We start from the raw sequence: 23,446 nt of genomic DNA on the forward strand, positions 1-23,446 counted from the left end.
GCTGCCGGCAGCGCGGGGCGGTGCTTATCGACTGCGTGGGGCTCTCGGGTGCGTCTTGAGAGGTGAGTTTAACGGGGATTCAGGTGGCTCTGCGGAGGGTTTTGCCGTGCAAAAATACACTACGGAGTTTGCTGAGGGCGCACCTGTCCTACTTGGTAGTTCTGCATATGTGTCACCAGCGCACACGTTTCCTTCACGGAATGCACTGCTGTGTCCACTCCTAACCATTTTTGTCATACCGATTATACCTAAGACAGAGATTGCAGCTTTGATTCGCAGTCTGCAGTTTAACGGCTTTAAGAGAGTATACCATGCTTGCTGAAATCTTCAGCTTTTCCTTTCTATTTCACCAGATCCTGCTAGTACTGGATGAAGAAGCCAGTGTTTCACATGTCAAGTCGATGTACTTGGTCATGTAAACAGATACTTTTCTTGGCAATTACCAACGTTAGAGATATGAAAGATCTTACCTCTCCCTTTTTTCTGGTCTGCATATGGGACTTTGACATCGAAACACAAGACATTTCCAAGAATACTTGGAGTGTGTGTAAGCCATGTTTTTTACATTAATTTTGAGATACATGATACAAAACTGAAGCTGAACTTTGCATTTCTGTCAATGTTCATAAACCGGTGGAAGTGCACGGGGTGTGGCTGTAGGGGGACAGATGATGCCTTTCGCTGTCAACAAGTGTAATGGGGAAGCAAGCAAGACCCAGTGGGATCCTGGGCCCTTAAAAGTCCTGGATTTAATCTCTTTGCTCACGTACCTGCCTTTCCACAGCAGAAAGTTTGTGGATTCCCCGGGGCTCCAGTAAGCTATCTAAGCTGGTCCAAACAATCTCTGCTGGGCTTTCTGGCCAGGGAGGGCTTGGTAAACCCCGTGGCTAGAGCACAGTGCTGGGGCCTTTCCCATGTTTCAGATCGTACCTCTTCAAGCAGGTCCCTATGGCCCTGCTTTTCTGTGGTCTCATGGTAAAGCTGAAGTGTAAATGCCTGGCACTGTGCACACCTCTCAAGTGCTCCACCCAAACGAATATTTTGCCAGTGTCCTGGATCCCAGTGGAAGAAGACAAGTAGAGGTAGCACAGGGAGAGAAACTGGAGCAGAGACTTTCGTCTCTTGCAGTTTTATTTCACTTCAGGGGAAAAAAAAAAAAAAAGCATCTAAAGTGAGAGATCATGTGGGAAATGAGGCAGGAAGGGCCTGCCTTCAGTTCCCATGAGTTCAGAAGGATTTGTAGGGCGATCCTAAGTGACTGTGTCTTCCTCTTCCTCCTCCTCTCCCTTTGAGATGTGGACTTCATAGATGACAGCACAGATGCCAGCCAGCCAGGCTGCCACAGTGCCGGCAAAGAATATGCAGAAGCCAGCGAGACACAGAAAGATGTAGTCTTGCTTGTACAGCTGCATCAGACAGTTGAAGTGGAGCTGTGCTTCCACTGCAGGCATTTTCAGGGCATGCAAGCCTTCTGGGGTATAGCAGGTAACATTGTCAGCATCTGCAGAGGGAAAAGCAGAAGCAAGACTCTTGCCTATGTCTTAAGTGTTAGTGAATAGAAGTCCTGATAGAAAAATGGTGGAGAGGTGTGAAAAATGTCTACAGACTTCACACCCCTCTCTCTCCATGGCTGAGGTAAAACAAGACAGGCAGACCCTTGCCCAACCACAACTGCCAGATTGCCTGAATGATTTTTGTGGTGTTGCCTCCATACATAGGAAAATACTGTCTGTTGGATTGTGCCACTGTGGCAAACTGCTGTCCCTGCACTGCTCTCTGCTGATTGAGCACTTTTATTTTAATATAAGAGAACTTGTGTGGGGTTTTTTAATCTCAAACACCTTCTGAAGGGATACAGTCTCAGTTATGCTGGAATAAAGCGTCGTGTGTGCATTTGACAATTAGGGTGGTTTGCAGTTAGGCATAGCCTCACCTGCTCTGTGAGAAAGAGGAAACTCATCAATGATTCAGTTCCACTGAAATAACAACTATACCCTGTCGTACTGTAATATATGTAGTGACAAAACAGGTACTGGTTTTCCCTCTGAAGGCCAAGCATGGTAAAAGCACCATCTCCTTCTGGTGCATGTGGAAACACAGGGTGCTCTTGGCCAGAGCCCTCTCCTTGCCTGGCAGGTTTTGTGTTCCCCAGAGCAGACACAGGCTTGTCACTGCTTGGTGCATGGGGTAGATGGGCCTGAGGGAAAGGGAGCAGTGGAGAGGAGGAGGGTTCAGTGTATTATCTCTGATCTTGCTGCTAAGAACAGTACTTTACACTGTTTCATAACTGCCTGTAACCTCTATGTGGAAAATACTTTACTGTCTATAGGGAGCTTACTACAGCTAATAAGACACAGGGATGTCTTTAATTTGGTTCTGTCCTAACACCAGCTTCCATTTGCCTTTCCCTTTTTTCCCCTTGGGCTCTTTTGTGGCCCTTTCTTACTTGATGGACAGACTTTCTCAAACAATTTCTCTTTTGCTGCTCTCTCTCTATTGTGTCGTGTGTTACTGAAAGCCAAGCTTTCTTCATCAATATGTGCTGTGCTGTGTTCCTCGGCAGTTTGGAAAAATTGAGTCCATGTGCTGCAGCTGCAGAACAAAGCTTTGCCCTTGGGACCAGTGTTTTCCTGGGAAAGGGAACTGGCGATTACCCTGCCTCATGAACACTTGGTGTCTATAGCCCAGTTGTAGAATCTCTCAATATGATGGGAAACAGCTGATCTTGGGATCCCAGGTGATGTAAAGAAGTCTTGGAGACCCTGTTTTCAAGAAATGGCTTTTATTCAGCAGCAAGCTGTGCTGTGCTGCTGCAGCTCATGGGACTCAATGCTCACCTGCATTGTGCATACAGCTATTATTTTGGAAAAGATAAAATAAAAGAGTGCAAATTTCCTTTAAGGTGCTGGAGGAATAGTGGGACCCATATGGAGCCTCCCAGCCATAAGGATACGGATGCTTTTCTGAGCTCAACTTATGTTCTGTTTCACTCTGACCAGGAAATGTCAGCTGGGACCCAAACCAGAGCTCCTATGGGAACAGCAAAATGTCCTTCTCTGACTTCTGAGCATTGGGTCACATTTGGTACAGAGAATCAGCCAAATGTACCTGCTCTGAGGGCTGAGGAGCATGGTCACAGCTGGAGGTTGCAGGATTTGTAATTTTTATCTGCCTTAGCATAACAGCTGCTATGTTCTTAAGGCAAAGTGCATTGTGTACTCTATTCACGTATGGTAAAGGGCTAGCAGGGGTCAGGGTGTGATCACAGCCCCACAGAAGTCAGCACCTAAACTCTCACTGGCTTCCACACTACCCAAACTTTTCCCAGAGACTCTGTCAGTGGAAGATGACAGCAGAAGAGCTGACTGGCTTTCAGCCTGGCTTTGTTTTCAGCATTGAGTGGAATTGCTGCCTTAGAGGTTGTGTGGATGAGGTCTGCCTGCCAGGGACGTTGTGTGGGAAGAGGCTAGCGGAAGGTGTTCCAGGTGTAAGGAACACTGGTGGATGGTGAGAGCTCAAGGCTGGAGAGGCTGCTCTGAGCAGGTCAGAACAGAGGCAGCATTTCCGCAGAAGGAGGGGGCTTAACTGATCGTTATACACACACTGGTACTGTGGCAGCACCAAAATGATCAGAGCAGGAGACGAGGCAGAAAATTCAGCAGCAGCTTTCCCACTGCTTATTTCCCCAGAGCAGTGTTGGGCTTCTTATTCTTGGCACTGCAGCCACAAGGTGCTGTGACTCGCAGGCACCTTCTGAGGCTGAAACCAGGCATTTTAGAGCAGCAACAATGTTCTAGCTACAGGGTACACCTTCCTGACTGTCCTGAGGGTGTGAGCAAGAATGGCTCACGGCTGTCTGTGCGTGGAGCACAGGTAACCCAGCTGCTCCAATTTGTGTTTTGTGCAAAACCAGAGCATGGGACATGCAGTGGCACAGCCCCGTGAGCTGAAGTTTTGAGAAGGAGAACAGAGGGCCCTCTCCGTTCCACAAAGATCTGCAGTAGGGAGAAGAGAGGTCCTGTTCACACAGCCCTCACCTGGAAAATGAATGTTGCTCTCTGACATCCAGGTGATGAAGTCCAGAAGGGAACAGTTGCAGTGCCACAGGTTGTCACTGAGCCCCAGAAACCTCAGGTTGGGCAGGTCTTGCACAGTGCTGGTGTCCAGGAATGTTAAGCCTGTCCGGCTCACATCCAGGTGCCTCAGCCAGGTGTTGTTGGCAAAAGCATCCTTCTCAATGGCCACAAGGTTGGGATTGTCCGAGATCTTCAGTACCACCAGGCTGAGGAGGGGTGAGAAAGTGCTGAAGGTGACCTGTGTGAGACTGTTGAAGCTGAGGTCCAGATAGACAAGCTTGGCCACACCAATGAAAGTGAAATCCAAGTCATGCCCTAAGAGGTTCTTCTTGCAGTCCAGATAGACCAAATCAGTCAAGAAACTCAATTCCACTGTGGGCAGGTACGAGATGTTGTTTGCTGCCAGAATCAGCTGCCTGGTATCCAGTGGGATGGCCACAGGGAACTCCTGCAACTGCTGCCCTGTGCAGTTCACTTCCAGGTACTGACAGCTACACCTTCTTGGGCAGTTGATCCTCTCTGATGCCATCCCCATCCCCAAAAGAAACATGAGGCTCAGGGGCTGTGGTCTGCCTGAAGGAAACATGGTCTAAGAGCTTGCAGACTGCTCAGCCTTTTGGGGACTGTGAGCAGCCCTATGGAAGCTACATTACTGTCACAGCCATGCCAAGGAGGTGTCCGGCTGCAAGGCTGTCAGGAAGCACTTTGTGTCCGTGACTCACCTGACTCTTTGGCAGAGCGCCCAGCTGGAAACTGAGCCCGGTTTCTGGTGCAGAACAGTGGCTCGAGCTTCTCCATATCACACTTGGTGCCAGATGACACCTCTGTATAAATGGCTTGCAAAAGCTGCCCGGCTTCAGGAGCAGCGCTGTGACCTTGCTGGCTGAGCAGGAGCTGCTTTCAGCTAAGTGGAGGTGCAGAGGACGCGTGCATTGGATGAGAGCATCAAAACTGCGCAAGACAAGCGTAAACAGTGCAAATGTTGTCACAAATGGGGTCAAACTGTAAAAGGTGATCACTAGTACTCATTAGTGAGAGAGCCCTCTGCAATGCTGCACTGCATTGGCCTTGGCTCCTCTCAGGAGTCGTGAGAAGGCAACTAAGGAGGTTCTTTCAGACTCATTTTTACCAAGGACAAGTTTTCCACAGACGCCTCAGTTCCCTCTGACTGGCCATGGTGTTCCTCCGCCTGCCCACCCCTACGCGGGAGGACCTGCCCTGCCCCTGAGAGAGGACCGCCGGTGGTAGGTGCCCTTGCAGCGTTTAGCACCACAAGCCGGCTGCTGGCGGCCTTCTAAACCCCGCAGCCAGAGAGGTGCGAGGCCACCGCCACCCGTCGGCTGCCACAGCCGTGCCGGCGGCTCTGCGGTCTGCGGGCGGCACCCGGCCCCCTCCCACCGCCCGCCTCGGGCGGCCCCGCCCCGAGCTGCCAACGGCCGCCGCGCGCCGGGGCCTCGTCAAGGCCCGCCCCCTCCCGTCGGCGCGTTCGCGGATTGGCCATCGGCGTGTTGCGCGAGACGCGGGGCGGGGGAGTTGCCCGCCAAATTCAAGCTGCGGGGCCGTTGGCGGTGTGGTGTCGGCTCGGCGTCGGGATGGAGGTGCTCACCTTCCCCCACTACAGCCCCGACGATATCATCACTTACCTCCGCGGCCTCATCCTAACGGGCGCAGAGGCCCGGAACCTGGTCAAAAGTGACGTGTTCGGCAACCCCAAGGTGCGTGAGAGGGTTTGGAGGAGGCTGAGGCCTGCGGTGGTGGAGCGGGAGTGGCAGAGGGAGCCGTGCTTGGAGCCTCGCCGCGCTCAGGCGACTTCTTCCCTTCCCACGGCCTTTGCGTGCCGTAGCGCCAGGGGTGTTCTGGCGCGTCGGTTGGCTTCTTGGATATGTCACTGAAATTCGGGAATTTTTTTCTTTAAGGAAGAAATTCTTTTCTGTGACGGTGGTGAGACACTTGAATAGGCTGCCCAAGGAAGTTTTGAATGCTCCATCCCTGGCAGTGTCCAAGGCCAGGCTGTATGGGGCTTGGAGCAACCTGGTTTAGTGGAAGGTGTCCCTGCCCGTGGCAGGGGGGTTGGAACTAGATGATCTTTCAATCTAGGGTCCTTTCAACCCAAACCATTCTATGTTTCTAAATAAACTCTCTAACTAGAATAATAGGTTAGAAAGCTGACATTACATTATTATGGTACCAGGTGCATGGTGGGTTGCTATGCCTGTCATGCACACCAAGAAGAGACAGTTTACAGTTTATATACCTGTATTATGCACATATTAATCACAATTCCATGAAATGCCCACCCAATTCTTATTACTTATTGCATATGGTAATTTGGGTAGATAAGGCCATGGTGCAGGTGCTGTGAATTTGAGGAGTGGTCTCTGGGAATTGGGGAGAAATATCCCCACTCATTTTACCTTTATTATGGAAATCTGTTAGTTAAGGACATTGGAATGCTTGTTTAGTTTTGCCAATTAACTACATGTCCTTGTTAGGGTGAATTTACCACCCTGAGAGGCTCCTTTAGCTGTTTTCTCTTGCAGCTGTTTACATATTTCTCAGGCCTTAGCAAAAAGATAAAGACCCACATTGATTTGAAAGAAAACATCTGGTCCTCTTTTTCTATGCCTTCATTATTTTGAGAGTCCTTATAGCCTTGTCCATGACTATGTCTCTATACACAATGAAATACTTGTTTAATTTGGTATTAAGTAATTCTTTCCCCAGCTTGCATGGTCTTTGGTGTGCAGCAATGCCTTCTAAGTGGGGCAACTTGTTTGTCTGATATGGCAGGTTAGTCTTGTAGGAGTTACAGGATTAAACCTAGAGCTTCTCTCTTCATCTCGAGAGAAGCTTGCTCAAGCCTCACTAGGAAGGGGGTGAGGGTTTGAACATGGGCATACATGAAATTAAACAGTCTGTCTTTCTTGGTTCTGTGGAAACTGGGTTAGAATAGGCACTGTTTAGTATAGTGTCACAGTTTCAACAGCTTAGTTGATCACCTAATGCTTTTAAACCAATCCTTTAAAAAAAGCAGCTCCTCCCTGCTCCACCTCCTTTTCTTTTTTATCTGTCTGACTGTTTGTGTTGGAACAGACTTGTAGTGTCCTTGACAAAAGAGAAGTGACTTTAAAATTGAATTAATACACTGTGTGATTCCTTGTGCTGTTAGGTAAGTGCTTGTGCCTGCTGTAGGAGGAGGCCGGCCCTGCTTGTTAGGGAATAACGGGATGATTGTTTTTAAGAAGCAAGATTGATTTGAATTGATCGTGGATTAGTGCTGTAAATGAATAACTGGCTTGTAGGTATTTTTTGCTGCTCCATTTTAATAACGTGATGAAGGGTGCTTTTGCTGTGGGATTATACTTGCTGTGACCTTTTTCAGATTTTGGTGTGACTTGTTTTGAGAACTGCTCAGGGCGCAGCAATGTAATGAAAAACAATGCATAGCTGTGGTAGTTACAGCTGTAGTTGTCTGGGCTAATTGCTATCTCTTATAACTGTATTTATGAGATAGTAATGCTTGAACTGCAAACTCTTGGAAAGTAAAACTTGTTAGTCTTGGTGGCTCACTGAAATCAGTCTTCATGGCCCAGTCTGGAAGCCCTGAATAATCAATCATAAGGAATACTGATTCATGTCTTGTCTTCTTGCAGCTCGAAGTTTTACACATGATTTACATGAGAGTTCTGCAGAAAGTATGTGGAATCCGCCTGGAGCATTTTTACATGGTATGTCTGCAGTGGCAGGTGTAATGATATGTGAATGGAAAGAAAGAATTGCACGTAACAAATTAAATGTTGAAGTTTCATCTTCTCACCAGCAAATTGCAAGTAGCTTACTGTTCTGTATATTGTAATTGCATGAGTGGGATCTTGGCATGGGTCATTTACCAGAGGTAAGCAAACCTGGGAGCGTCATCTGTGGGCTGTTCCTGGGCCTTGCTGATCATGTCTGAGAAGTTGCTTTGATCATTGTTCCTTGTCTAGAAGTTGACTTCAGCTCAACATACCTGTAGAAATAGTGGTTTTGTGGGTGTGCTGCCTCTGAGTTGTTTGTTTGTTTATTATTCATGGAAAGGAGACTCCCTTTTCCACTAAGGAACTAGTGGACATGAAGAGGAGCTCACTTACACTGTAGGCTGTAAGGACAGGTTCTGTGGAGACCCCTCTCCTCCTGCAGTTAAGCTGTGAAGTGGAGGAGTTCCAACCCCCCTGCTGGAGATGTCTGTAAGGTCTAGGAGGGGTTGGACTAGCTTATGAAGGGACACCATCTCTGGCCTTGAAAATGGATACCAGATACTTGCTCCTTAGGCATCTGCCTTGGTTGTGGCTGGAGGAGGATCTCTACTTAGGTGTTAGGTATACAAGGAAAGTAAATGTTGCTTTTAATGTTTTATCATCTCTAATTTTCCATTAACTGGGAGGAAAATAAGGAGAAGTGCAGCTGGAGGTTAACTGATACCTTGTTGATTAACAATTTATCTTCTGTCTCTGTTAAACAAGAACTGATTCCTAAGTGAGGATAAATAGTCATGTCTTATGCCATTTTTGAATGAACTGAAAGGGAAGATCATATATGCACAAGATGTCATTACCTCTAGAGAATCAAGTTATAAGCTGGGATACTGTATTATGAGGCTTAAAATAGCAGAAGAAGGTGACAGTGTACTGCTGCTGCCTTCTGATTCCTTCATAAAACAGTTGAGTTTGAAATTCAGGATGTTTAAAGAAAGAGCTTCTTGGTGTTAGGTGTGTAATGCTGAGATTGTCCTTCTGCACCAGTTTTGAACAAAATGAAACAGAGGGTTTTCATTGAATTCCAGAGTTTGTAATGTTGCTGCCTTAGTTATTATTGTCATCTTACAATTTGCCCAGCCAAAATTGACACTTAAAATAGTCTGCTGATTAACTTGATGGCATTCTTCAACCTCTAACATGTGTTCCATGTGGAGATGGGAGACCATCCTTGGTGTTTAACCTGTTTGAACTATCTTAAGTTTTGGAAACAGACCTGTGTAGTTTTTGTTTAAGTATTCTCTACTTATGCATTGACTTTATTTTTTAGATGCCATTCAACATGGGCATAATGTATCCACAGATATTTGAAGGCTTTCTACCTGTTTGTAACTTGTATATTCACATGTAAGTATAAGATGCTGCATCTGTTCAGTTGCAATTCCTTATAAAGGTCCAATTTACCAAAAGTAGTGGGACTTTATGCCTTTTTGCTGATGGTGGTTCCACTGTTTGCTGGTTCTGAGCAAAGCGAAATTTGCAGATGAACAGGGGACAGCAGTATTTAATAGGCTAAAATTCTCAGCTGGCAACTATCTTGTCAAAATGAATGTGTTGACTAAATAATCCAGCCTTATTTAGTATATCTATACTTTGAATGGCTAGAGGGTCATCATTACGCCTAGAAGAGGGATCTTAAGTACCTGTTGTTTAAACTTGCCATCTGAATCCTGTGTAGATTCTTTGTTGGAATAAGGTGAATGCTAGACTTTAAGCTTACTTTCAGTTGCAAAGGGAGAACTGACTAACAGTTAAGTGTAGAAATTCCTAATTAAGGTAAAAAGTTGTTCTAGAGGCAAGTATTTTTTCCTCTAGAAACCTTTGTGAGATGATGTACAAATTTTTAATGCTGGTCTGTGTGTGGAGTCCTACTGTGTCATTCGTCTGAGACTTAATGTTGTCTGTGCTTGCTGTGTGTATTCTCTGGGATGAGAGGGGCAAGATCCATTTTGTGGTAAATGGATATAACACAAAAGCAGAATAATGGTTATTGCAGATAAAGTTGTATTTTGTTTTCCTTGCAGGGAACGGTTACTTCCAGTGTGCCAGATTAATGATTTTCAAATTGCTGATGTGTTAAACCCAAGTAAGCAAGAGCACTGTAATCCTTGTGTTTCCTGGGGTGTTAGATGTTGCTTGATATCCAGGTGCTTTTTCTCATTTGGCATAGCCAGATGGGTGTCTAGTATGGGGAACTGTCCACGGCTTCCGACTACTCTTCTTATGGTTGTTGTGGCCCTTAGACAAGCTGGTTCTAATGAGCAGTTCTCCTCCTTATGTATGCTAATCCAGTTAAGTAATTGAGGGGAGTTTTGAATGCTAGAAGTCTGTTGAACTGCTGGTCTAGAGAGTGGTCTGTGACATACTTGAAATGCTGTAAGAATAGATGGTAACTAAAATTATCCTTGCAGCTATGGAGTGCTATAGGATTGATTATGCTGATGCTTGTGTAGGAAGCAATTGAATTTTTGCTTCACCCTTTTCAATACCCAAGTGTGGTGATTCTTGGGTAAACAGCACAAACAAATTAGAAAAGGCTATCCTGAAGAACTTTTTTGTCTCTGTCTTGTCTAAGACATCTTAGGCCTTTGTAATCATATTCCACAAAGCTTGCTTGGACTAGAGTTCCTGCAATTCAAACTCCTCTCTTCAGTTAGCCTGAGAGTCACAGCAAGGTTCTGTTTTCGGAGTTGTAGTTGAAGATTGAAACTCTTTCTCCCTGACTTCTGTTTTAATGGGAGGCTGTACGTTAATAGTTTTTCTCTTGGATGCCGTTTCTATTTGTTAAATTGCATAGAATTGCTGAGACATTGTAAGTTCATAGTTTAGTACTGGGTTTTGTGACGTGTGTGAAACCTTTGCAAGGTGAGCAGGTGAAGAACTAATTTGGAATTTGTTCTTTTGTAATTTTTGTCTCTTTGAATTAAGTTTTTCCAACTTTTTCTAAGCAGTTGTAATGCATGTGAAAAACAGCATAGTGATGGCTTGCAATTCCTATTTCAGAAACAAAGAGGACAGTTCGCTTCTTGAGTGGTATTCTCAACTTTGTACATTTCAGAGAATCACGACGTGAGGTCTACTTGGAGTTACAACAGAACTATGTAAGATTGGATGCCATGTTGCTCTAGATACCTACTTAAGTATAATTATTGTTAACCTAGAACTGGGAGCATGAAGGCTGTGTTTTTTAACTGTATGTTTATGTAATGCATTGGAATCTTAAATATAGCTAAGTAATGTAGGAAGGTACCAGTTTAATACTACATGAAATTTGTACAATTATATTGCATGCTATAAGCATACACAGCTATTGTAAATGGTTTAAGAAAAACCTTTGCAAAGCTCCTAAGGAAACTTGTCAGTTTAGAAGAGTGGATGAGCTTGTCAATGTTGTAAAGATTTCTGTATGACCATGACTAAGTTATTACTTAAAGCTATTACCTAAAGTTTTTTTCCAGTAACTTATTTGATAGTTTAGCCTGATAAGCAAAGGTCTCACATCCTGCATTATTTTGAGAAAAGGTAGATGTACAGTCAGTGGGCTGAGTTGCAGGTGGCTCCTCTTCTGAATATCTCAGTAGTTCACAGATGGTGCATTTCATGTGAAATAATGATGAGCAGGACTCTAATAGAAGCCCAGAGAGAAACCATATTCCTCTAAAATAAAAAAATATCTCTGAATATTTAATTTGCAGAAATCAGCTATGGAGAAACACCAACAACTGGAGACTGCAAATCGGGAGGCAGCAGCAAAACTGGAGAAACTGAAGTGAGTAAGAGGAGCAAGCACTGTGAGATGCGCTATGTGACTTTCTTGTTCAGTTCACACAATCTGGACATGCTAGATAGGTGGGCTCAGGCCAGTTGTATGAGGTTCAATAGGGCTAAGTGCTGATGCATGCACTTGAGTCGTAACAACCCTATGCAATGCTATAGGCTTGGGGGAGAGTGGCTGGTGGAAAAGGACCTGGGGGTGTTGGTTGACAGCTGGCAGCATGTTCAGCTGGCCAAGACGACCAATAGCATCTCTGCTTGTATCAGAAACAGTGTGGCCAACAGGACTAGGGAAGTGATTGTCCCCCTGTGCTCAGCACTGGTGAGGGTGCACCTCAAATACTGTGTTCAGTTTTGGGCCCCTCAGTACAAGACAGACATTGAGGTGCTGGAGTGGGTCCAGAGACGGGCAACAAAGCTGATGAAGGGTCTAGAGAACAAATCTTAGGAGGAGGAGCAGCTGAGGGAACTGGGCTGCTTAGTTCTGCCTGTGTATTTGCACCATTAAGTTTTGTTTTTGCTTGTGGATAATAAGATGAAGAGATGGCTAGTTTCCAATATAACTTTCAAAACAATGAGTTTTTTGTCTGATAGCTATTCTTGGTATATGCTAGACAGGAGGTTCTTTAGCTAGCTGTAGGTCTACTCTAATACAAACTGTTTCTATGGCAGGTAATACGCAAATTTCATAAATGAAAATCACCACAAAATCGGTCCAAGTGTTGTTCTCTTGTGCTTTGCTTAACATGATCTTTAAATGTAGTCTTCTGTTATGCTTTGTTGTGGTTTAAGCCCAGCTGGTAACTCAGAACTATGCAGCCGCTCGCTCACTCCCCCCTTTCTTCCCCTCTGCTCCTGGAGGGATGGGGAGGAGAATGGGAAGAATGTGAATCCCATGGGTTGAGATAAGAACAGTCCAGTAACTAAGGTATAATACAAAACTACTACTACTACCACTACCACCAATAATAATGATGATAAGGGAAATAACAAGGTGAGATTATATAAAACTAAAAGTGGGAAAAGGAAAAGAAAACAATAAACACAAGTGATGCACAATACAATTGCTTGCCACCTGCTGACTGATACCCAGCCCGACCCGAGCAGTGATCTGGGCCTTCCAGGTAACTCCCCCCAGTTTATGTACTGGGCATGACGTGCTGTGATATGGAATACCTCTTTGGCTAGTCTGGGTCAGGTGACCTGTCTCTGCTTCCTCCTGGCTTCCCATGCCCCTCCTCACTGGCAGAGCATGAGACTGAAAAAGTCCTTGATTGAAGTAAGCATTTCTTAACAACAACTAAAAGCATTGGTGTGTTATCAGCGTTGTTATCAGACTAAAGTCAAAAACACAGCACTGCACCAGCTACTAAGAAGGAGAAAAATAACTGTTACAGCTGAACCCAGGACAGTATGTACCACTTCTTGCCAAAATAGCTCTTCAGATTATGCTTCAACCACAAAATCTTACAAGCAAAAGAGAATAAAATGTATTACTTGGACACTGTCTTGACCTGTTTACTAAAGTTACTGTTTGTAAACTATTTGGAGAGAGTGACTTTTATCTACTGTGCTCTGTTGACCTAACTATACTGAAACTGTCCAATATCTTCCTTTTTTGCTTAGCACTGTTCCAGTTGAACATCAAGCAGAGGTCAAGCAGCTAACAGATAACATTCGAGAACTGGAACAACTACTAAGGCAAGACTATCGTCGAAAACAAGTATGATCTTGTTATACATTTCTCTCAAGTGCTGCTATGGCTTCTCATCATGGGTGTTCCTTATTTCTGTTGATTTTTATTTTGTTTTCCCTCCCTTCTACAAAGGATAAAGGGGACTTTTCTGATTCAAAACAAAGGTCATTGCAACTCAATGTCTTGTCTAACACTTAGCACCAACTCTTCATTTCATTGTAAGGAATGTGAAACATACTGGAAATTGGGCTTAGAGCTGAATGTATGCTTTTTGTATTCCCTTTCTTTCTGAAATGCATTATTGCAATGACTTGAGAGATGCACGTCACACTTCTGAACAATAACATGGGTATGTTTCCCTTTGTTTTCCCTATGAATTCAAAGAATTGGAACTGGAGGTGAGCCATTGCAGGAAATGAGGCCTAAGAAGGGTCACCTAAGGAAATGCGTGGCAAAAAGAGTAGGGTTGATTGCAGGGGTAACTTTCCAGCAATGGCAACTTGCCTCTAAGGTCTCATAGGTAACTTCTTCATCTGCTTCAGATAAAAAAAAAAAAAAAGAAAAAATACCCACCAAAGCAAAAAACAACAACAAACAAACAAAAAACCCCCCCAAAAAACTGCAAATAGTGTTGTTTTTTGTTTAGTGGGATTTTGTTTGGTTTTGTTTGTTTGTTTCTGTTTTGTGGGTGGGTTTTTTTGTTTTTTTTTTTTTTTTTATGTTAAGGCATGTCTCTGCTATTAATATTATTAAGCATGTGACCTCTATTATTTGGTATGTTGTATTAACTTATATTTTTCTTAAGAACAGTGCCTCTGGCGAAGAAGGTTGTGTGTGTATAATGCTGTCAGGATCAGCATAGAATTAGAAAGAAGTAGTACTCTCTTATCCCTGTTCCTAGTTACCTACTGCTGGCTGCATCCCTAGTGCTCCCACTGGATTTTGTGACAATATTCTTCTTCCCTGTCTTTTAAATCTTATAGGCTGCAATTTTGTCTGCCTAGTTATAGCACTCTAAAGAAACCATAAATGGGATTTCTCTTGTAGACAGTTCTATGATAGAAGGGAAGGAGGCAATAGTTGTAGAGATGCTTATTTAAAGTTTGTTGTGTTTTTTGGTGGGTTTTTTTCTGTTTTTTTTTTTTTTGTTTGTTTGTTTTTAGATAGCTTTGCAAGAAGTAATTTCACAGAAGAAGTCGGCTATTGCAGAGAGTACCCGAAAACTGGTAAGTACACCTCTGTGTGGGTGTAGGCTGTTGCTTGCATCTCAGGTCAACTAATAGATCATCTTCCTTTCTAGGGTCAAATTATTCTTGGAGCTAGGTAATGTTTAGGTGGTGACTGTTACCTTTTTCTGTGTGTGTGTGTTTTTTTTTTTTTTTTTGGTTTGTTTTTTTTTTTTTTTCAATTGAACTGATTTGGCTTCATGCCCCCCTGCCCTGAAACTTTACTGCAGTAGCTTGTTTTGTTGGTAACTTCAAATGCACATGTCTTCAATATAAAGTGCTGTCTGGGTTCAGGAAGCTGACCCGTTAAAGGGCAAGAAATCTGGATTTCTGAGATGCTATGGGCTTGCCTTCAGTGCATAGAATGGGTAATGAGGCAGCCCCTGACCTGGTGGGGACAAGCCAGCAGGTTTTTGAGAGATTGCACAGGAAGCTTGTTGCTCTTCTACCAGGTTGATACAGCTGTCTCTGAAACCCTGCAGAGACTACCTTGATTGCCCTAGGTGAGGGGTTCTGAAGGAGAGCACTGCTGGTAATAAGTATTAGCTGGCAGGCCTTTTGTGGAATATTAGTTAAATGCTGTTCTTATGACTTAGTTTTGCACCTGTATAAGCATGTTCAGGGAGCAAAATGGACTGTTTACCGCTTTGATTGGGAATGTTAATGCTGTTTAGAGGAAATTATCCTTTCTCTTTTTTTTTTTTTTTTTTTTTTTTTGAAGCGGGCTTTCTAGTGAAGAATGATTTAGAGAAAAGTATTTGTCTAGTTGCAAGACCCTGGCAAACCATGTGTCACAATTCCTCTTTGTTCACCTAGTTGCTAATATTGAAAGTGTGTGTTTCTTGTTAACTAGAATGAACTTAAAGTGACAATGGCTACTTTGAAAGAAGAACAAGAGCAGCTGAAATCAAAAATTGTGGAGAGCCCAGAGGAACTGAAAAATTACAAAGAACTGATGAAAGAGACTGTTAAGAAACTCAAGAAATCCAAGGTGAGGCTTTCCTTTGTCCACACAAGGAGGTATTCTGTTAAAAAAAGCACAGGTTTTAATGAACTGTCATAATCCAGAACTGCTGCTTGAATGGCTTGTACTTCTAGTCAAAAATCAACAGTGGTTAGTCTGAAATGAAATCACAACTTCAGAGAAAACTGAAAGTTGGTTGTGGGGGTGACTTCTCCTTTTTTTTTTTTTTTTTTTTTCTTTTAGGCAGTATTGCAGTTACTGCTGCTTTGTCCTCAATGACTATTTATTTGTGAAACTAGGTGTAGAACTCTTGAATTTATACTATATCTGTCTGTCTGTTTGCTCTCTAGAGTTGACAATATTCTGGCAGTTTACAAATGTCCTTGGATTTGGATTATATTCTTCATAGTGTTTCTGTCATTCATTGTTTCCAGAATTCATGTCTGTCTCCACTAGTATGCTGAACACTGAGTTACCTTCCTAGTTTGTTTTTTGTAGTAATGTCCAGTTTTTAGATGTTTGTAGTTCATGATTGCTCATACATCAGTGAAGCTTGCACCACTTTGTCTCCCTAGCTAATTTTGTTCCAAAGGTGGAAACCTTATTGCTTCAATTTCAGATATCTGTTTTTATGATGCTGTATGTAACTCCAGTTTTACCAGTATAGAATTTCTTTACAGATTTTTTTTTTTTTTCTTTTTTCCCCCTTTTTGTCCTGAAAGCTCTTCTAACAAGCTGGTTAGTTCAGTGTAAAACACTTGTGTGTCACTTTGCCTGTGCTTTACAAATAAATGCTTCTTTTTACAAACTGAAGATCTCATTTCAGTAACTACTAAATACTACTTCTAGTGTATATTAAACAATGAGGGAATGGATACAAAAGTTAATATGCATTAATACTATACAAAATAGCTGAACTCTAAAGCTATTTATTAATAGTCTTTTCTCTTTAAAGCAAGAAATTATTGAGAAATATGAAGGTTACAGAGACCTAGTTGAGGTTCTGCCATCATGTCAACTGGAGGTGCAGTTATATCAAAAGAAGATGGAAAGACAGGGAGCAAACGTGGAAAGACTGGCCAGTGTATTATCAGAGGTTTGTATTATGCAAATTTATATCTGGGTAGGGAGAAATTAATGTCTAAGCAAGATAGGTGATCATCAGTAAATGTGTTTTGAAAGTTCCCATCTCTCTTCTTCCCCAGAAAGGAAGAATTTGGCTAACTTCAAAAATCTCATTCTTAAAAATGTCAGTAAAACATAGCTGGGCTCATGTGCTATTGACCACTTTTAATAGTCAAAGCCTTTGTTGCCATGGAAACCTGACCTAAAATAGTTTGAACTGTCTTGGGGTTGTTGGTAGGAAATGGTGAAAGAAGAAACCTGAGATCCAATTTCTTCTGCCTAGAAAGTGGAAACTAAGAGCAAAAAATTATTACTTCAGAAAGAGTTATGTCTTAAGTGCTTTTAACTTTATTACTAAGCCAGCCTTTCCCTGATGAAATGTTTGTCACAATACAGTACCTTGCTATTTGCTACTCAGTTTTGGGAGAATAAAATTGTTAGGAGCATTTGAAAAATGGTATGCAGTCTTTTTGGGTATTTGTATAGCATATGTTCAAATTACCCTTGGCTAAGAGCTATAGCAGAACTCATAATTTCTGAAAATCATTCTAAGTGATGGGATCTTGTCCATTTGGACATATTTAAAATCAGATAAATACTAGGGAACTGGAATTTAACTGGGAGAATTTGTTAGCGTCAGATCTTCCAAAAGTGAGGAGTTAGTTCTAATCTTAGTAAACCGATAGGGTATGCTATTTTGATTTCCCCTTCCCCTCCCCCCCTATTCAGTTTATTACAATACTTCTTCCGTACTCTAGGTCAGAGATCTGGAGGACCAGCTTGAGAGTGCTCAGATAGAGCTGAAAAAGGGGAAGACAGATGAAACGTCCTTAAAGAGACTGGTCACTGCAAAACATGAGAAGCTGTCTACAGCTGAAATAAGGATAAAAAAGAAGCGTGAAGATGTTGAGCAATATAAGCACACTGTATTTGAGTATGGATGTGTTGACATTTCTGCATGATGCTACTTTATGTCTTCGTTATGTGCTACCAAAGTTCATGTCTGATACAAACATGTAGCTTAGCAATGAGAAGAAAATGAGTGATGTGGGATATCTTTGCATGAAGACCAGTAATGCTGCAGGCAGGGACTTGGGGTCTCAAATCAATAATTGCAATGTGACTTGACAGCAATTCTTTTATTGGAGCACTAATTTAATTTATAATGCTTATTCTTGATTCTTTTATCTTCTTAAAGAGAATGTCACATTGGGATAATTTTCCAACTTATCAGACTTCAACAAAGCCCCATTTGCCTTTCATGAATTTTTCATAATTTCCCTTGCCACTTTTGCTCATTATCAAAGATGTTCAAGACCCATGGGGAAATGGGGCTTGTATCTCAGAGGAGTATTATCCTGACATGATGCTTCTAAAACAAAAGGAAAAGTGTCATTTGATCAAAGCCTCTTAGCCCATCTTCCTTCCTACCATATGTTAAAGGCAAGCTGCAAGGCAGTGTTTACAGCACAGCAGTTACTTTCTGCAGCAGCAAACTGTAACGTTGTGGCTTCACTGTAAGATTAGAGGTGCTGAACTGTTATAGAGGAAGCTTATTATGTAACTTTCATGCATAGATAGGAAAGGGAATATGGAAAACTATTGGCTGTAGATTAACTATAATGGAAGAGAGCTTTTTCCACAGAGCTGAGTCAGTCAACTAAGATTTAGTCATGCTAATAAAGCTTGTGTGGTATGTAGAATGGCAGCAAGGTTCCCAGGCTTTCTTTCCTCCTCATCTAGTGTATTGCACCAGCTAAATAAGGTTGATTAAAAGCTACTTTTCCTTCAAAATAAAGACTAAAAATAATATAACCTAATGCCCTCTTATGTTAAAAGTTGCTGCAAATTTATCTCTTTTTAATGTGTTAGATATTTCCCTTGAGTGATAAAATTTAATGTTTTGATAAGCAAGAGGGGAAGGGAGTTAACCTTGGTTTGAAAACAAGGGGTTTTACTGGTGAATGAGAGAATGTGTCCTGACTGTTCCCTTGATTTAGGAAGGTATAAGTAGGCTATTGCTATATATGAGTTATTTGAGCCATTTTTTAGCAAAAGCAGCTGTTAGAGTTCCAACTGTAATTATTGTACAAATGCTTAGTATAAACTAGTAGGTCTTTTTTGCATTTGAAAAATAGATCTCCTGTTCCCACCCTAACAGCTTTGCTGGTTGTATGGCAGCTCACAGCTCGAGCTATCTGAATTTACCTGCAAGATGGGGAAATATTATTTGGTCTTTGTTTGAGATGCAGTGAAATGATGGACATATGTAGATGTATGGGATTAGAGCTCTAATTTGGTGTGAGGTGATCTGGGGCTAAGGAAAATGTGTGAGTTGCAATTATGCTGAAATATCAAGTATAGTTATTGCTTTTGATCTGGTCCAGTGAGTTAGGCAGGGCTCTTCATTGACGCCTGAGCTGTACTGACCTGTACTGCATTAAGCTAAGGCAGGAAGATGCAGTGTCCAGCTGTCTGTTAGGTTGTTTCCGCTGGAGTCACTTCAGTTGCCTTGGTTGGCAACAACTGAATATCTTCAACATGCTCCTCTAACTCCACTTTGTTAGACTTTCACTTCTTGTACCTAAATTATTCTAGTTTAAGAACTGGACAAATTTCCAAGCAAGTAAATTATATACAACATTGCTTCTAGAAGCTGCTAGTTTCATGCTCATAAAATTCAAGCTTTGCTTGTGGTGGCGTTAAATTTAATCTGGATTTAGTCAAATAGCTCAGTACTAACTTTTTTTTCCCCACCTTTAGGTACTGTAACAGAGTTCAGGAGAAAAGGGATGCTGTATATGATAAAGTGATGGCCATTCAGAAAGAAATCCACCAGACAAGGTTCAAAATCCAGCAACTGAATGATAATGCTGAAAAACAAGAAATGAAAGCCAAGGTGGGTTGGTGGTTTGGTTTTGTTCCCGCCCCACCAAAGGAATCCTGCTTGGTAATATCAAAACTGATTCTTAATTTGGACTATATAGACAAAGGATCACTTACTGGGCCTAAAAATGAGTGCTGTGCAGGTGGTGGTTTGGATGGATAGTGGGAGGAAGAGTGCTGCTTGCATGTGGTGCCACTGGGTTGCAAGGGCTTGTTCTTGTCTCTGCAGGCTGTACAGGCAGCCCACAGAATTGGGCTTTTCAGACCTGAGAGAAAAGACTCTGGAATGTTGTGATTGCCCAGCATTTTGGGAGGTGAATTTAAACTTGTCTTCCCACCAGTGCCTGTAGCAGATATTATGCTAGTTGCATGATGCCAGTTTTTGTATCATGGTGCTTGAATTATTTTTTTTTTCTTTTGGCCCCTGGGACCTGACTTGTGAGACTTTACATTTGTGTTGTAGTGATGGGCAGTACAATAATCCTCTCGACAGTCTCCCTCAAATACTGGACCACTTGCAATGTCACAAACACTTTCTTCCTGGGCTTTCAGGAAGATGACTGCCCAGCTCAGCTTTGGAAAGAGGTAGAAATCCTGATGGGTTTGGAGTAGGGGATAACAGTCTGCCGGTAGCATCTCATCCTATCTGTTCATTGTTGAAGTTCTGTCCATGCTGGGAGGACAATGGTGTCAGTCACAGTGGCAGAGACCTTGGTGGCACAGATTAACACAGAATGGGGCAGTAGTAGTGTGAATGCTGGGCTAGTGCTGGTTGTTTGACCATCTTAGTATTCTGACTATTTGAATTACAGCAGAATCACGATATTGGGATTTTGCTTGTGGCTGCTCTTATTCTTCTAGTGTTTTGTAACTTTCCTGTGCTCTGTTAATGCTGCTTCTTAAGTAAGAGATGAGGTACATTTGGAGTCACTTGAGACCAACAGGTCTCACTTAAATCTTTATAAAGCATAAATATTAACTTTGCTGATGGATATTCCATCCGCCTTTATCTCCTCTTTCTAGGAAATATACCTGAATCTGAAGGCTTGTTTGGAGAAGCATCATGAGTCTCTCATTAAGACAGCAAAGAGTTACGCAGCCTCACGAGAAGATAAAATTGCTGAACTGGAGAAGGGGCTGCTTAGAGTTCAGACTCCTGGAAGTAGTTCTTAGACTTGTCTTTGCTTGTATTCCACTTTCATTATGTTTATCCTTGTATCTGAACTTAAGAGCTTGCGCTTTGTGTGGCATGGATATTAATGACTTGATTTTTTTCCACAGTCTTTATAATTATTTCAAAAAATAAAATGTTAATTTTTAAAATAGTTGATTTAAGGATATTTAACCCTCTCTCTTATGTCTTTTCCCCCCTCCCTGCTCTCTCCCAACTGACTTTGCATAACATTCCAATTTAAAAATTTTGGTTTGGACATTTGTAGGAATGTGTACTGCTAGAAGTTTTGGTGTGTGTGTTTTTGGTTTTGTTTTTTTTGTTGTTTTTTTTTTTTTTTTAATAGTGAAGGGAGGATGATTCAAGCCTGTATAAAGATATCTTTCTGGTCTTGTTTAATTCTTCAACTTCTTTTATTAGCTAGAGGTGCTAGCAAGTCAGTTAGGAGCAGCAGGTGATCATTGCTTCTAAAGCTTTTACTGGGGCATCAGAACCTTCTAAGGTCTTGCTTTGAAGATTTTTCTTACATTGAAGCATGTGAGACATTTCACGGAAAGTCTCTGTTAATCTACATGTCTTAATCTAAGTACAAAGCTTCTCATACAGTTTTCCCATTTCCACCAAATATAGTTTGTGTGATGGGGTGTGTGTGTAGCACAACTTCATGTTTTTAAGTAAGTTCTGTTATCCCAACAGTCCTGCAATGTTGTGCAGCAGCATCTAGTGTAGAGATCAGTGAAAGTCTAACTGCGAAGGTAGATGATTTTTCCAAGAGCTAAAGATGTTAAGTACATGCAAGGCACAGAATAATTCTTTATGGATTCCATACACTAAACTACATATAGCATAATTAGAGGTGTTTTGGGTATCGAGCTTTGAAAGTGATTTTTTTTTTAAAGTCTTTTTGTGCTGTGTGTTAAAGCATTATGTTCTTCATGTGCAGTGTGCTCCACTCCCTTTGCCATAGCATGGATTCTAGTGTAACACAGATACTATTTATGGGAAGATGTTGCTTCTCATTGGCAGTACTTGCTAATGAACTTGATGTCTGTACAAAACGGTGTGATAATTTTTGGGTTTTTCCAGACTTGCAGTACTATGAAATTCCTCAATACAGATGGCAATGTTTGTAGAGTTTTCCCTGAGCTTTCTTGAGATATCCGTGCTTCTCATGTCAGTCTAGCCTATATCCCAGCTTGACAAGATACTGGAAACCAGGCATACTTTCTTTTAACTTCTCTGAGAATTTTGGGATTGTGACTTTATTTGGTGATGCCATAAAGATTTAAAGTAAATCATGTGATTTGGTATTCTATAAATATAGTAGTAATATCTGCTTTCTCATAAAGACTTGTTGGAGGCTGTGCTCCACAGCCTGGTTGTTACAGCAGCTTTTGGGAAAGGAATTTCCAAAAACTTCAAGTAGATACTGCAAGGGATTACTCCAACCAGCAGATGGCTTTGGCAGGATAAACTTATTTTCCTTCAGGAAAATGAAGATTCTTAGGCTAGAGATCATGCTTGTGTAGCTCAGTGATTAGGAACTTGCAGAATAAAGAAAATGATAGATTCTGGCTCCTGCTCTCATTTTTGCAGCACAGGCTGTTGGGTAAAATAAAAGGCCACAATTCATGAGGAAACAAAACTTCTGATTTCTGGGGACAGGTTTATGTATTTCCAATAGGTTCTGTGCCTTCAGAGTGGCCTATTGGTTTGTAACTAAAATACCTCTAAATAAAACCTAACAAAAACTATATTTTATCTAGTTAATCTAGATAATTGATTCCTAGGTGTGAGTCTACTGCTGCTTTTCAAGAACTTCTTGTCTTGAACCATATGGCAAGGCAGTGGGGGTGTTTTAGTGTGACCTGAATAGCAGCGAAGGGAGGATGGCTTTGCTAAGGTGATACAGCTCAATTTCCCTCAAGAGGGCAGTGCCATTCAAAAACTTGTTTGGGTTTTTTGGTAGTACTTCTGCACAAGAGCCCTCTGCAAAGGCCAAAATCAAAACTGCAGAAATCAAACAAAATCCTTTATTTTGAGACATGGTTGTGAAATAAGTGAGTTGCAGATGGACATTTCTCGTGAAGCTGATAGAGGAGAATAGCCAGACTAGAATTGGTGGAATGAGGCCTTTATACCCTTCCCTGTGGTCTGCTTGTGAGAATGATTGAATGGCAGGCGCTGCTATACAGCTTGGCATAACACTGTTTAAATATGTAATTTGAATTTTGTTCATCTATGCATGTAATTCAGTGTATGTCATATACTACATAAAGTTTGTAGCAAATCTGCATTGTATTGCTTGGGCTGGTTTCACATGTGTTAGTTATTAACAACATTCTGTCAACAGTGAAGAATCTGGGTCAAATCATATGCTTGAGGAGTTTCAAACAAACCCAAAACTCAAAAAGCCTGCAGCTGCCAACCAGGTACCACACAGCTGCTCCCCCAGCTGCCTGGTAAGATGGGGAGGAGAATTGGAAAAAGGTAAAAACCCCATGGGTTGAGATGAGAACATTCCTCACTGGCAGAGCACAAGAAACTGAAGTCCTTGATGAGGGTAAACACTACTTAGCAACAACTAAAACATCAGTATATTATCAACATTGTTCTTAGACTAACTCCAAAGCACAGCATTGTGCTAGGTACTAGGAAAAAAATTAACTCTATCCCAGCTGAAACCAGGACAACTAATAACAGTGGTGTTTGTGGCTAAGTTTTATACCCAGCA

General features: G+C 42.1%; 2 protein-coding genes across 3 annotated transcripts; one reads left to right on the forward strand and one right to left on the reverse strand.

Annotated features, from left to right (window-relative positions):
• Window positions 1-6: 6 nt before the first annotated feature.
• Window positions 7-23,006, forward strand: NUF2 (NUF2 component of NDC80 kinetochore complex). Of its 2 annotated transcripts, none has more exons than XM_030495485.1 (13): window positions 7-62; window positions 7,730-7,804; window positions 9,141-9,217; window positions 9,895-9,956; window positions 10,874-10,971; window positions 11,566-11,639; window positions 13,271-13,367; window positions 14,504-14,566; window positions 15,420-15,557; window positions 16,486-16,626; window positions 17,414-17,589; window positions 19,419-19,554; window positions 20,565-23,006. In XM_030495485.1, exons 2-13 carry the CDS (start codon window positions 7,745-7,747, stop codon window positions 20,712-20,714), a joined length of 1,272 nt encoding a protein of 423 aa, XP_030351345.1. In that variant the 5' UTR covers window positions 7-62; window positions 7,730-7,744; the 3' UTR covers window positions 20,715-23,006. The 2 variants fall into 2 exon arrangements, with proteins under 2 accessions (XP_030351345.1, XP_030351344.1); XM_030495484.1 differs by lacking the exon at window positions 7-62 and adding an exon at window positions 5,608-5,791.
• Window positions 1,251-4,677, reverse strand: LRRC52 (leucine rich repeat containing 52). The gene is made up of 2 exons (XM_030495506.1): window positions 4,038-4,677; window positions 1,251-1,501 (listed from the first exon to the last, which is right to left on the reverse strand). The coding sequence occupies exons 1-2, from the start codon at window positions 4,660-4,662 to the stop codon at window positions 1,251-1,253; spliced, it is 876 nt and encodes a 291-aa protein (XP_030351366.1). The 5' UTR covers window positions 4,663-4,677.
• Window positions 23,007-23,446: the final 440 nt, after the last annotated feature.

The sequence above is a fragment of the Strigops habroptila genome, chromosome 8 (assembly GCF_004027225.2).
Source record: "Strigops habroptila isolate Jane chromosome 8, bStrHab1.2.pri, whole genome shotgun sequence".
In the NCBI taxonomy this organism is placed as follows: Eukaryota; Metazoa; Chordata; class Aves; order Psittaciformes; family Psittacidae; genus Strigops; species Strigops habroptila.